The 15,443-nt window shown below is 32.0% G+C and overlaps 2 protein-coding genes across 4 annotated transcripts; one reads left to right on the top strand and one right to left on the bottom strand.

The window, feature by feature from the left end:
- Positions 1-145: 145 nt before the first annotated feature.
- Positions 146-4,473, bottom strand: LOC128885891 (mitochondrial intermediate peptidase). Of its 2 annotated transcripts, none has more exons than XM_054140223.1 (10): positions 4,187-4,473; positions 3,857-4,119; positions 3,599-3,785; positions 3,445-3,524; positions 3,125-3,313; positions 2,898-3,039; positions 2,490-2,828; positions 2,198-2,419; positions 1,881-2,111; positions 146-1,777 (listed from the first exon to the last, which is right to left on the bottom strand). In XM_054140223.1, exons 1-10 carry the CDS (start codon positions 4,337-4,339, stop codon positions 1,484-1,486), a joined length of 2,100 nt encoding a protein of 699 aa, XP_053996198.1. In that variant the 5' UTR covers positions 4,340-4,473; the 3' UTR covers positions 146-1,483. The 2 variants fall into 2 exon arrangements, with proteins under 2 accessions (XP_053996198.1, XP_053996199.1); XM_054140224.1 differs by having other exon boundaries at positions 3,857-4,100; positions 4,187-4,327.
- A 527-nt stretch (positions 4,474-5,000) lies between these two features.
- On the top strand, positions 5,001-15,013 carry LOC128885884 (protein MON2 homolog). 2 transcript variants are annotated; one of them, XM_054140207.1, is made up of 26 exons: positions 5,001-5,147; positions 5,235-5,561; positions 5,982-6,113; positions 6,205-6,387; positions 6,523-6,759; positions 6,833-6,958; positions 7,026-7,223; positions 7,429-7,681; positions 7,749-7,899; positions 8,056-8,298; positions 8,396-8,682; positions 8,900-9,270; positions 9,590-9,802; positions 9,885-10,060; positions 10,380-10,542; positions 10,980-11,127; positions 11,543-11,796; positions 11,886-12,020; positions 12,106-12,356; positions 12,496-12,658; positions 12,818-12,961; positions 13,039-13,352; positions 13,415-13,599; positions 13,679-13,922; positions 14,275-14,357; positions 14,527-15,013. In XM_054140207.1, exons 2-26 carry the CDS (start codon positions 5,442-5,444, stop codon positions 14,694-14,696), a joined length of 4,944 nt encoding a protein of 1,647 aa, XP_053996182.1. In that variant the 5' UTR covers positions 5,001-5,147; positions 5,235-5,441; the 3' UTR covers positions 14,697-15,013. The 2 variants fall into 2 exon arrangements, with proteins under 2 accessions (XP_053996182.1, XP_053996183.1); XM_054140208.1 differs by having other exon boundaries at positions 5,003-5,561; positions 14,281-14,357.
- Positions 15,014-15,443: the final 430 nt, after the last annotated feature.

The raw sequence follows: 15,443 nt of genomic DNA, 5'->3' as shown, positions 1-15,443 counted from the left end.
CATATTTATTTAATTACTTTTTGTATATCGTTTGAGTAAAGTGTAACTTGTCAAGAGTACAAGTTTATAAAAATGTATGTATCTTATATGTCGTTATTTACAAATTAAAAAGTATGTAATATAAACTGATTTTGGATAGTTGTCATTTTTATTTTGTATGTATTATAAAATATTGAAATTAATTACAATTGCACTGGTATTGAAAAAACAATTTAAAATAAAATTTTTTTTTAAATTATGTATTAATCCTGCATTGACTCTATATGCATATATTACAACCGCAATCGAAATTATAGACGTAATATGTAATAAAAGTACATTACATTCTATGAATATTTCGAAAGACATGGCAAATATAATATTTGCGCTATAACTACTTTTTTTTTAGTGACTCTGTATTACAAGGTTATTTTACAAATAATTATTTAAACAAAAACAATTGCTGGTATGAATGCTGTGCAAAATGAAACTTAAGGAAGATAACGATGCAGTACTGAAATGAAAATAAATAAATCTTAAATTGCTGTAACTACATATTAGATGAAACACAATTTGTTATAATCACTTTTAGTGTAATCTAAAAACGAAGACAAGAGACTATTGTAAAAAAAAAATGTCCAGTGCTTTTTTGTGAATACAAACGTCTAGTTCTATGCCATAAAATATGTAAGGACAACAAAAACTTTTCGAAGAAATAAGCAGAAATTCTCGTAACGTAGGAACCGATTGTTATTAAAAAAAATATACATGTATTATTAATGCTATTGATAAGATTTGGAAATGAATCATTCAGTGGCTTGTTCAGTCGTTTTATGTCAGTGTAATTATTAAATAGCTTATTAATGGAATTTTGTATAAACGCAAGGAAACATGTTGTTGATAAATCATTAGCCAATTTTAATGGAAGCCCTGACGGAGAGTTTTAATACAAATTAAAACAATCCTAAACGCAGTACATGGTAGGTTATGTCATGCTCAAAGTAATTTGAAATGTTAAAGTTTTGGTACAATATTTCATTTTTGTAAGAATAAAACAATAGCTTTATTTTACCACGTAGAGTAGAGTAACAAAACACTTCAAGAAATGAAGCTAGATTATAAAAATAATTCTCATAAATTACCTTATACTGCGTTTTGTCTGTATTACACTAAAAATCTTATTTTTGTGTAACCGTTTATAGATTTGTCAAAATTGTAAATAGGGTAAGGTTTCCGTACTTGTAATAAAATAAAACAAAAAACTCAAATTATCTTTTGTTCATAATACATTAATTAGAATTATTGACATTTTATTTACAAAGTATATATCTGATTATAAAATTATTTATGTTTTTTTATAGTTAAAATTGAAATATCGATATCTGTACAATATTTATCATAAATGGATTACTCTCTTTTTGTATTTGTTCTTTATTATAAAATTTGTTTATCCGTAGTAATAATGTCTTCTAAGTAATTATTTTAGACATTGCCTTTGCATGGCTTATCTTTTTACTTTTTGGACTTGATCAGTCCTCATATCGATTTCGTTAAGTAAAGATTTTGCAAAATTGTTGGCATTGGCTTCTTTATCCAAAAAATCAGACACTAATTTAGAAGATGGTTTGCCACCTCCGTGTGCTAAACATTCTTTCCGATATCGATCACCAGCCGTTCGATTGAAAGGATCTGCTTGAAAATAAGTTTGCCATATCCAAGATGCAATTGCTCGAGAAATTAAGTAAGAGTAATATTTCGCACCATATCCGACTAAGTGCGAGAATCTTAAATGCCATGCCTGTAAACATTTGTACATTTTAATATTTCTATTAACCATTATCAGTTCCCATCATTTCTAGTACACGATATGTCTTTTCATCGCTAAAATGAAGAATACATACTGTATTTTCAACATAAGGGAGTCCATAGTATTTCCCCTGTATCTCTTTTAAAACATCAGTTGACGATTTCTCTAACTTTCCACTGTGATAAACTTGATCTAACATACTGTAGCATACTTGATTTTGTAATTCAGAAGCACAGAATATATTTTTGGAGGCGTGTAATTTTTCTAATAAAACTGTTGGTATTGGCTCCAATGTTTGAAAGTGTTTTGCAAATGTAGACACAACCTGATAATACATATTAAATTGTAAGGCAATTGTGAGTTCTATAACTTAAGTATTATTATTATTATTATTATTATTATTATAATTACTCTTGGGTCGCTTGCAAAATATTCCATTAATACACTTGGAACCTCTGCAAAGTCTGTACTGCACCTAGTACCAGTTACATGTTGATACTTTGTTCTACCTAGCATAGAGTGTAATGCATGACCCATTTCATGGAACAAATTCTCTACAGATGCAGGGCTCAACAAACACGGATTAGACCACTTTGGTGATGGCAATGACAACATTAATACTGCTATTGGATTCTAAAAAGAAATATTTATAGAAAGACCTCATTTCTATAAAATTGAGTTATATATCACATGTAATTCATACTTGATAAGATCCATCAGATAATTGTCTTCCACCCCTAATAGTAAAATGGCAGTCTTGATTAGGTTTCCCTTCTCTCTCAAAAAAATCACAGTATATATGCCCCAAAATTGTTTCATTTTCGTCTATGACAGCAATTTTATGTACATTATTTGCCCAAATTTCGCCTAATAAAACTGGCATAGACTCCAGTCGAATTCCATATAGTGCTCGTGTTAAAATGTTTATTCCATCCATACAAGCACCAAGAGAAAAATATGGAGTAAATTCAGTACTAGACATATTTAACCAACTTCTTTTTGCTTTTCCCATAAAGTATGCTGTATCCCATGGCATTAGATCCTAGGCAACGAAAAATGCAGTTAATAAAAATGCTTTTAGAATTTTACAAATTCAACAAGTTTTATAAACCTGTTTTGTCATTGACTCTGCATCTTTCAACCTTTGCATTTCTTTGAAATCCTGTGCTGCTTTGAACTTCAAATTATCATTTAAGATGTTAAGAAAATCATATATTACTTCTGGTGTTTCTACTGTACTTCCCCTCACAGCTCTGAAAATGATTTCTTATTTGTACATATAAAAATATAAACAATATTTATTTTTAATTTATAATTCAATTTTTACGGAGAATTTACCGATGAGCGTATGATGGAAATCCACATAATTTGGCCAAGTCATGCCTAGAGTTTAAAAGTTCGTGCAAGAGATATTCTTGTTCACTATCTGGATATAAAAAAACACGATATGCTGCTTCTCGTACCAAATTATTAGAAGAATCTACATAAAGTCCTTGCACTATTATCTGATTATCCTTCATTGTGAAACTGTGAAATGCATTTAAGAAAGTTCAATGAAGTACCTTCCAAATCCTGTATATTACAAAATTTCCTAATGAGAGAATATAAACTATTCAAATAGGGTGTTTTTCCAAAGATCACTCAGATACAATACTTACTGTTCTCTTATACCTGGTGGAAGAATGTTAGCATCTACTACTCGTGCATTACCTGCACCTGCCATGAATTTTTGACCTATCTGTGTTATGAAAGTATTATATCTTTAAGCACTGTTAAACTTACTAGGTATATAAATAAAACTGAACTACATACTTGTAAAATGTAATCATTCAACTGTACAACATTCTCCCTTTTAGATTCTGGTAAATGTATGCCAGATTGTTCGAAATCAAACAAGAACAGTTTTGCAACATGATCATCTACAATAGATGTTTCTTGAATGTCTCCATTATTTACAACATGTTGTAATGCATTATATAGTTCACAATGAGTATTTAACCTGATGAGATTTACAAATTATTTTTTGTTACTACCTATCATTCTAACATTCTAACAAAAAAAAATATTTACTTTTCTACTATACCACTGATAAATATACAAGCATTTTCTGCAGCTTTAACAAACTGTCTGTCTGGGTGGGCAATTCTAACAAATTCAGCCAAGTCTGCAACTTTGCATAATGTATCAGACATATCATCAAAAATTTGTACCATCTTCCGTACCCTATTTTCACTGGTAGCTTCTGCTATCAGCATATCTGTTTGGATCATTGCTCGATCTTTTAAAATGTTAAATCCTTCTGGAGTTTTTAATTCTGGTATACCAAATAAACCCTATAACATTTTTTAAAAACTTTACAAAGTGAAAAATTCAGCAATAAGAATAACCATGCTTACTTACAATTTCATTTTTCGACAGGTCAAATTCATATTTTTCTTTGGTAATGGAGTTAAATGCTGTTGCAAGAGGAGACCATGTATTAACACCTCTGTGCTTTATAAAATGCCTCAACACCTGCTTCTTTAGTATATGCATCATTTTTTTATTAATCATTAAACTGATCTTTCTAATAGGAGTAATAAATATACACTCAAAGATCTCAAAAGAATCAATGGACTGTACTAAATGTATACATAACCCCTCGGAGAACTATCTCTGTCAACCAGGAGACTCTACTGCAGAAATGGGCAAAACCCTAGGCTTCGAATAAATCTGAAGTTTGCCGATGTGTTTGTCTCGTTTCTTTCTCTGGGAAATGTTCGAAAGAGGAAAAGAGACAAACATATCGACAGACTTCAGATTTATTCGAATCCTAGGGTTTTGCTCATCACTGCTCTACTGGTCTCTACTAGTCACTAGCAGTCACTAGACAATGAGATCGCGCCACTCGTATACAGGGTGTCCCAAAAATATTGTAACACCTTGAAAGGGGTGGTTCAGGAGGTGATTTGAAACACCCATTTCAAGATGTTACAATATTTTTGAGACACCCTGTACTTGTGTCGGTGTAAACGCGCGCTTACAAATTGAAATTCTAGCGTAGCTTGCCGATTATCACCGAAGTGTACCGATCATTGTTAAATGGACATTTAAATTGGCTGTATCAATTTATCTTTTTCTATACTAGGAATGACATTTCTAGCTTATCTATTCTAGAGACTAATCTACTCTAATTCAATGCAATTTTATATTACAGAACCTTGGATTACTGCACGAGCCTCCACTCTAGTCCATGAGATAGTCTAAGTTGATGTGATGTACGATCATATATGAGTATCAGCGCCATTGCACACCATTGCATGTTACGGTTTATTATTACCTGAACGTGTTTGCAACTAAAATGCGAATAATTTATAATTGTGTAAGAACACGATTTTTAACAAATTTTAATCAAAAAATCAGTAGCACTTTTAAGTTATTCTTGTAATAAATAACATTCTCATAATAGCGTAAGTTAAAAAATGTTTGAGGACAAACTGAATGGATTGTCACCTGCCCGTTGTCATTTCTGATAATCGGCATGGGACGTGCCAACTCACCTACTATCAGCTAGATACGAATTCTCTTGCAACAGTATGTGTTTATCCAGTGATTGTTTATAATTTATAATGAGATAAATTTTGATGGTAAGCCTGTAAAAAAGGAATACAATACGATGGCGAACGCAGCTATCGGAGCTAACCCGGAAAATAATTCCAAATTTCTGGAAACATTGCAATCTGATTTTAAGTCCCTTGCTTCTGAAACGAAGAAGAAATATCCACAAATCAAAGAAGTATGTTTTTTTTTATCGTTCTTTTTAATGAATAAATATTTATTACACTACTTTAACATTAAGTGTAGCAATTAGGTTAGTTTCCTATCTTGAAGTGTATTTTTGCAAACATTGATGAGCAAAGTAATTTTTATTACAATTAAACTGCTGTCATTGCTTCAATAAACATTGTTTTAAAAAGACTATGTATGTACAACATATTTTTGTAATTGGTATATATAATATTATTCTTGTTCTTTCTTTATTTTATTAATACGTATACAAATAACATGTTCCAAATACACAGAATGATATTAATAAATAATTTTTTTATGTAAAACTTTGATTTGTATTATTATAATAGTTTTTTGTAAAAGAAGACAACAATATTAAATTTTTAGATATGATTATTGGTATTAACTTATATATACTTTGTTGCAGTCATGCGAGGAAGGAATTGCAAAAATAAGATCAGCTGCAAATGCTTCAGGTGCTCCTATTTATTATATTGTTAATCAAATTTTATATCCTTTGGTTCAAGGCTGTGAAAGTAAAGATGTAAAAATTATTAAGGTATATATCAAGTTACATACTTTTCATCACTTCATTTTGTTCATCATTATAATCTCATTGTTCTAATTCTACCATTTTGTCTTTATTTTAGGTTTGTTTAAGTATAATGCAGAAATTAATCACTCAACAAGTTGTTGATCAAAAAGGTGCTCGTTATATTACGGACACACTTTGGATGTTGATGGAAACAGGAACAGAAGAAGTTAAAGTTTTACAAACTGTCACTTTGTTACTTACAAGCAATACTATTGTTCATGGTGAAACTCTTGCAAGGGTAATTATTTGTATTGTGTAGGAAATTAAAAGCTTTCATAATGTCTAAACAATTAATAATGGTCAGAAAAAATTTAATTCTTTTGTATTCATCTCATCTAATTGTAAGTTATGAAATGTAGCATATCATTTTCAGAATCTGGTTCTTTGCTTTCGTTTACACTTTACAAAAGATTCTACAACAATTAATACAGCAGGAGCCACAGTGAGGCAATTAGTGTCCTTAGTGTTCGAGCGTGTTGTTGCAGAAGATGAACAGAGTCCTGATAACGAAGATTTTGATGAGATAAATTTAGAGGAATTAAAAATTCCGAATAATCAGGCACCCAAAGGTTTAGGTCCATGTGCTGCTGATGCATATTTAATGTTTCAAGTGAGTGTATTTAACTATAACATTAAATTACCAAATAAAATTCAATTATTAAATTAATGTATATTTGTTCTAGGACTTAGTGCAATTAGTAAATGCAGATCAACCATACTGGTTAATTGGTATTACCGAAATGACACGTACATTTGGGTTAGAATTGTTAGAATCTGTTCTAACAAATTTTTCATCAGTATTTTTTAAGGTAGATACATAATGAATACAGCTACTTCAAGTATGAACTATGAATTTTCAATTTTATATTTTTTCAGCATCCAGAATTTAGCTTTTTGCTAAAAGAAAGAGTTTGTGCCCTTGTAATTAAACTCTTTTCACCTAATATAAAATATCGTAATTCCGTTCCGGCATCATTACAACAAGCAACACCTCTGGATAAACCTTACTTTCCTATTAGCATGAGACTTCTCCGAGTTGTTTCTATTTTAATACAAAAGTATCATTCTCTTTTGGTAAGTATTATAGTTTTAGTAGTTCGGAATATTTCTGAGAAGTAAGACGTATGTAAGATGCTAGGTATAATATAAAGTAATTTTTTTAGAAAATAAAATAAATAAAAATTTAATAATTGGTAGGACATGTAACAAGTATTCGTACAGTTCTTGTTTTATGAGATTGTATGCTTAAATTAAGTCACAGCTTTTTTTATGTTTTCAGGTGACAGAATGTGAAATATTTTTATCTTTAATTGTTAAATTTTTGGATCCCGATAAACCGACTTGGCAAAGAGCTTTAGCATTGGAAGTTTTACACAAGATGACAGTTCAAGCGGATCTTCTCACAAATTTCTGTGAATGCTACGATTTAAAACCTCATGCAACTAATATTTTTCAAGACATTGTCAATAGTTTGGGTGCCTATGTACATAGTCTTTTCGTTAATCCGCAAATGATGAATCAAACCAATATGGGTAAATGTAGTGTCATTGATAATCATAAAACATTAAATAAAGTTGGATTAACGCGTTTATAATACAGCAACAGGTACAACGACGTCACAGAATACTTCTCCGTTATTCACGGGAATGCCAATAGGCCCTGGTGTCTCACCTCAGCCTGGTTTTTATTCGCGTGGAATATGGCTGCCAGTAGTTGCGACATTTACAAGTGGTCAAGCTAAATCTACCTAGTAAGTATATTGGCACTATTTATAATGTAATGTTTCACATAAATGTTAATTTTTCAACTGTTAGATAACCACGCGATTTTTATACTGCGTAAAGAAGTGAAATATTACTGCGAAAATAAGATTCCTTATACAAATAACTAAAATAATAATTTTTAGTTTGGATATGCTTGATAAAGTTGAACCACCACAAATACCAGTTGGTTATGGAATCAGTATAGCCTACGCATGTTTATTAGATATTATACGTTCCATTTCCTTTGCCATTAATGGCTACGGTGAAGTTGTAACTGGAAATCAGTCTTACAAACCAAGCGAATCTGAACGAAAGCTTCACACCCAGCTCGTCAATTCTAGCTGGTGTGGATTGTTAGCAGCGTTGAGTCCTCTTATAGATGCGAGGTAAGAAGTATGAATATTCCTATTGATTATTTCATTTTGTATTCAGTATAATTTCTATAGTACACGAAAATAATTTCTTTTTCCTTATAATTACTAGTACCGATGAATCTGCGACGGAAAACGTATTAAAAGCAATTCAAACTTTTGCATCTCTGTGTGGACAACTAGAGCTACAGACTCCACGTGACGCGTTTATTACGGCAATCTGTAAAGCTTCGTTACCTCCTCACTACGCACTGACCGTATTGTACAATGCTCCCCAAGGTATACCAAGCGCAAGACAACAAGATTCCGCACAATACAATTTGACTATTGGAGAACCGGATTATCGACAGCAGGTGGTAGCTGTTGGCACTCCATTGCCTACTGCATCTTTACCACTTGGTGTGTAGAAGAAACTCATAAGTAAAATGATTTTAGTAAAGCATTACTATTTATAGTTGAGTTTTCATTACAAAGCTTACAGTAAGCAGTAAGGAATGTGAATAAGAAACATTAAAATTAAGCTATTTACTTATAATGTTAATTATATTTAATAATTATATTTAACAAATATTGACAATATTTGCGATTTGTTTAATATAAAATTATGCTTATGCAGGTGCACATCAAGGACCTGTCATGTTAACAGCAAAGAATTTGCAGTGTATGCGAGCGTTACTTTCGCTTGCTCATTGCCATGGAAGTATACTCGGTGGAGCATGGCATTTAGTACTTACGACATTGCAGCATCTTGTCTGGATACTCGGTTTAAAACCTTCTACAGGAGGATCCTTGAAAGCTGGTAGAACTGCTGCTGATCCGAACGCAGTATTAACAAATGCTGTTATGGCAGACCTACCTGTACTTAGCGCTATGCTCAGCAGACTATTCGAAAGTAGCCAACATTTAGATGATGTAGCTTTACATCATCTAATAGATGCGCTTTGCAAATTAAGCCATGAAGCCATGGAGTTAGCGTATTCTAACAGGGTAAGTGTCAAGAATTCTTCTATATCATAATAATAAAATAAGGAAGTATTCTTGTTGGCAAGTAGGAGAAGGTGTTTTGTGAGAATTTTTAATGCAGAAAATACAAATACAGTCGCTTATAAGATTTGTTGAAATATCAACTGCAAAAAATATCGAACTAAGTATGTCAAATGTCTAGATCTTATATTGTCTTTGTTATATTAAATCCTAAAAGTTAACCGAAATATGAAATTTTAAATAAGAATACTCCCTTAAAAAGAAGTCGTTATATTTTCGTCCAAAGGAAGTATCCTATAAAAACTTAGCAATCTTCTATTAGGAACCATCACTGTTTGCTGTGGCAAAACTATTAGAAACTGGTTTGGTAAATTTACCCAGAGTAGAAGTTTTATGGAGGCCACTAACAAATCATTTGCTAGAAGTTTGTCAACATCCACACATTCGTATGAGAGAATGGGGAGTGGAAGCTATTACATACCTTGTTAAAATGGCACTCCAGCATAAGTATCCTCAACCTTTACGGGATAACCAAGTACGTTTATTGTCTATTTATTAAAATTAGAATTACATTCTAGAGAATTAATTGGTAAGAATTTTATGCATTTGTCTATTAGAAATTGCAGACATTACTGCTAGGACCATTATCGGAATTATCATCAGTACGCCATGGTGATGTAAGACAACGTCAATTGGAGTGTGTTTTACAAGTGTTACATGGTGCTGGAGAGACATTGTATCATGGCTGGCCCTTAGTACTTGGTATCATTGGAGCAGTATCAGATCACCATGGGTAAATATTACTACTACCAATAACATAATCTGGGTTTAGTGAAATGGGTTTATCATGTTTTATCAAATCAAACTAGCTAAATTGTATGTATTTCGTGTGGGATTAAAGTTTGTAATCAATTGTAAAATATGTTTGCTGAACTCAAACCCACTTGGAAAGCACCAGAACATTTTCATAACTTCATGTTTAGTTATTTTCAATTGATGCTATTGCACAAACATCTCACACTTAGTCTCATCAGTATCATAATTTAATGTAATTTAATGATGTTGACCAATGTCTTTTTGTAATCTGTATTATATTTTTGTACATTTTACAGAGAAGCTTTAGTTAGAATAGCTTTTCAGTGCTTACAATTGGTAGTAACTGATTTTCTACCAGTGATGCCTTGGCGGTGCCTACCACTTTGCGTTGATACAGCTGCCAAGTTTGGTTCGCAAACGCAGGAATTGAATATTTCGCTTACTGCTGTTGGGTTAATGGTAAGAATGATATGCGTCTGATAGTGGTTTCCAATATTCAACGTTTGTCTTTGTGTGTTAATCTTGACTTGTATGTTTCTTTCTAAAACAATCTTACAAGAGATCGGAAGTTATGCGGCGCGAATTTGATGACTCTTGGTTAAAACATTCGATTACAGAAGAAAGTCATGGTAAAAATTGCGTACATACGTTCAATTCTAGAAGACATAGAAACACCTAAAGTTATTAAAGTTTGATGCAAAAGTACTTGAACGAATGAAATTAATATCAAGGCAATCAGGCAGTTACAATTTATTATGAACATGTTATTACAATAATACTTATTATTGCGTGTACAGAATATAATACTTTAAATTAGATTCATATATAATTGATAATGTAACTTATAGAGGTTGGTAATTAAATCAATGTATTTATATTTTTATTTCCTTTTTCAGTGGAATATAAGCGATTATTTTTATCAAAATCAAGAAAAACTTTGCGTGTCGTTAAAAGGAGATTCGTCATCCGTATTTCCGGACTTTCCTGGTACAACGAATATGCCAGCGTTTGATAAACTTTGGATGTGCCTATACGCGAGATTAGGTAATACAGAATTTTTAAATATAATAGTATGCATAATAATTCCAGAAATTAGGACAAGCTATGGCACTTTTTTAAGCACAGATACGAAAAATTCATGCAACGAACGGTTGAATCTTTCAATGAAAAATATCTTTTGATTTATAATATTTTTACCTGTTGCAACAATGCAAGTGCAGTAAATACTTATTTGTTAATAGAAGTATGTAATTGTTTTACACGAATCGATTGATGATGTAATCTTTTAAAAGGCCTGAACAAATGAAATGATAGGGTTAAGGACAGGTAAAGGACTTCCAAACCCAGGATAAACTGATGTTGATTTTTATTTGTATGATAATTATTCATTATCATATTTATTTGAACATATTCAATTTTAGTTTTAACTAACTTATTGTCTTATTATTACATTTTTCAGGAGACTTATGCGTCGATTCTCGACCCGCAGTGCGTAAATCAGCCAGTCAGACTTTGTTTTCTACGATATCTGCTCATGGTAGTCTGCTACATCAACCAACATGGCAGGCTGTGCTTTGGCAGGTCCTCTTTCCATTATTAGATAAAGTAAGAAGTTTGTCTAATTCAGCAAGTAGTGAGAAGGTTGACACTAGCGGAAATATTCTTATTCATCACAGCAGAAACACAGCGCAGAAGCAATGGGCCGAAACACAGGTAATAATTTCTATATACATTTAAATAAAAAAAATCAAGAAATCAGCATGAATGTTTCAAGAAGCAACTTTTATGAAGTTATTTTGCAGGTTTTGACATTGAGTGGAGTTGGAAGAGTGTTTAACACGAAACGACAACTTTTACAAATGTTGGGAGATTTTCCTAGAGCTTGGTCTCTTTTATTAGAATTCATCGAAAATTCAGCGCTTAGTAAAAATAACGAGGTGCACATGAACAATTTTTATTATATCATGAATAAAAGTAAAAATATGTAACAATCTTATTTGCTATATTACTTCAAATCAACAGGTATCATTGGCAGCTTTAAAATCATTTCAAGAAATACTTTATCTTCAAAAAGGAAGCGATAATAACGAAGTGATTCAGTCAAATGACTCCGAAGCATTGTGGATTGTTGCATGGCGTGTATGGCTTAATATCGGAATGGAAAGTACGTCGCCACCTCAAGAAAGCGAAAGAGAACCTTACATACCTTCGCAAGCATTTTTAACGGCGCTGGTTCACATATTTCCAGCTGTTTTCCAACACATCAGAAACAAGTACGTTTATTGGTATTTTTCGAGAAATTCAATTCTTTATCTAGAGAAATGAATTTCGTGAATCTTGCTGATTTGTGGATGTGACACTTACAATGGGAATAAAAAATAATTTTAATTGTATTGTTTTTTTTTTTAACAGATTTACCGGATCAGATTTACAAAAACTTTGTATTGTGCTAAAAAATGCAGTCGCAGTTCCGGTGCACGGTGAATCAACACCATATATTTTACCTACAATGCCAGATGTCGTTCTTACTCATTTACAGGATGGTGTACTTCATTCCATGGAGCTTCTGCAAAAGGTATCATTGTTGAAGAAATAAAACTTTTGTTCATGTTTTGCAATCATACATACCCAGTAGATATTGGAAAACAAAATTCTTATTAGACGGTGTAATTAATGTCATGGACGACATTATTATTTTCTCCATACTGAATTAATTTTATTACATTTTTTGCAGGAAGCATTAAACGGGCCTGACAATTTGCGAACAATGATTGTTTTAATATTTCTTCAGCTGTTAAGCTTTTCAAAGTTGGCTTGCGAAGCACCTACGTATGGTAAAATACCAACCAAACACATTTCTCAAGTTAGAGGTGTATCTGTGCGTATTTGTACTTTAGATACTTGACCGTGTATTATCACTAAACGGTTATTCTTCAGTATCTCTTACTTATTTAGGCTGATTGGGTGATCATGAATTATGTTCCTTTCGGAGAAAAAGCCTTATCGATGGTCGTAACGTTGTATCAAAAGACAGCACACGAAATGGCAGTAATAGATGGACAAGTTTTAAAGCACATTATAGAAGCGTTACACGTGCCTTTGTCGATGAAGTATACTTGTCCATCATCGACAACTTGGAAATTAGCTGTTACTAGCCTACTCGCTGTGCTACACACCGGGTTGCCTCTAGCTAGAAAATATCCAGAACAGTTTCAAAGTATGTGGCCGGAACTAGCGAATACCCTAGATGATTTTTTATTTCCAAAAAGGTAATTGTAAATGGTGTCTGTTTTCATGAAGAATTATGTGTTACTGTTCCCCTTAATTGTAGCGTACTGAACGTGGAACGAGGTGTTGAGGAAATTCAAGCTGACGAAGCCGTGGATTGTCAAGTGATGGAGCTTTTACGCGACGAAGTCTTACCACATTCTCAACACATACCTCATCAATTTATCTTACGAGTAGTAATGCTTTTAAACAAGGGTTCCATACATTCAGCGACAACAACAAATATTGGTAAGAAGTATAAATTGTTCTTAGAGAACTGCCTGATTTGCAAGTGCTTAAAATGATAATTTTCTGTTTACTGTTGTAGAAAATGGCAATGAAACCAAATTAAGAGAAGAATTCGCGAAGACATGTTTTGAAACATTGCTACAATTTTCTCTTTTGGACGGATTAAATAACGAATCGGAGCACGATACATCCAAGAATCCTGAAAATGACGAAGGTGGCGTAGCTGGACGATTGGCAGTCACCGCTCTTCTTCATAGGTTCCAAGAAGTATTACGACGATACATAGAGAATGAAAGGCGAAGCGGAAAGTGTCCATTACCTAGGTAACAGTTTTGTTACTGATTTTTTTGTTATCTTTTATTCAAGTCCGATCAAAAATATGAACATACTTCATCGTTTTTTCAGAGGCGGATCCAATTACTTTTCTAATTCTTAATGGAGAGTTCTCTCATTTAATTATTTAGGCTGTTAGATAAAAATACTAAACTTAAATTATGACCGAAATTTCAAATCGTGGAAAAGAATATTCAAAAATATACTTTTATATATCTTGTCTTTTCTTTCACCAAAGCAACGCTGTTGGATCCGCTCCTTGGTTTACTGCTTAACAAAACTAATGATAAAATGTAATTAATGCACTAATTTTTAAGTATTTATTATGTGAACTTTTTCTAGATACAGATTATCTGAAATCTCATTTGTTTTGAAAGCTGTTGCAACACTTGTAGTGTCGTTGAAAAAAGCACCTCCAAATAAAGGTAATTGTACATTAAACTGTATAAAAGAAGACATGAATCTATTAATATATTTCTATTACTTTTTAACCATTTGCATAAACGTGTTTTCTTATCTCATATTTGAATTTCATTGTGGTATCGATTGCCGATGAATTTATTATCGTATCTAAATTCATTTTTTATTTTTCAGTTGAAAAGTCAGTGTGGGAACAACTGATCGGATTATATCCTTGTTTAGTGGAGTGCACAATTGCTACAGCATCGGGACAAGTTTCAAGATCGTTACGGGAAGCCTTGTTGCAATACCACGATCTATTAAGGCCACCGATTCACAGTTCCACAACATCAAACGGTGTTTGACCAATGCATACTTTACTTCTAACTCGAAATAGTAACGTTTGCTACACTGCTAAATAGTAAACATTTCGTAACTACGGTTACATGTATAATAAATTACGTTACAAAATTTTTACTCCCACTTACACGTACAAAGCGAATCATCCAAGGTGAAGTACTGCTGGAAATCTATTATTTACACATGTATCGAAAAGTTTTGCGCTCGGCATTATAAGTTCTTCGTTATCATGTAACAAAGGTAAACAAATTTAATTCTCATCTTTTTTGAAGTGTAAAGATTTTTATTTTGTAAATTGCAATAGATTTATAATAGAGTGATAGTTTTAATTAGTAGTTTAATAATAATACTGTAAAAATGCTTCGGTTTAGTTTCTCATTCAAACATTTCAGAACTTCTATTCTATCAAATATTTATGATTGTACAAAACTGACCTCGAAATTTAAGACTTTTTTTAATTAAAAAAAAAATGACCTTGATATAATGAAAAATGTGCTATGTATGCCGTGATATTTATACATAAAGCTGCATACAATTTTTTGTTTATGTAATATTACTATTTATAATGAGTAAAAGCTGAAGTAATATGTGGTCTATCGTATTTAACTGAAATAGCACACAAGAAAATGTAGTCTTAGGAAGTCGAAGCAAGTATACAGGAGTTTAAATATCTATTCCATAAGTGCAAATTGATTAATAACTACAATTTAAATTTATATACATGTCGTGCTACTGTACATAGTTTATGTACA

The sequence above is a fragment of the Hylaeus anthracinus genome, unplaced genomic scaffold (assembly GCF_026225885.1).
Source record: "Hylaeus anthracinus isolate JK02 unplaced genomic scaffold, UHH_iyHylAnth1.0_haploid 11982, whole genome shotgun sequence".
Taxonomy (NCBI): domain Eukaryota; kingdom Metazoa; phylum Arthropoda; class Insecta; order Hymenoptera; family Colletidae; genus Hylaeus; species Hylaeus anthracinus.
Note: the sequence above shows the minus strand (reverse complement) of the source record. Positions and strands in the feature narration are given on the sequence as shown.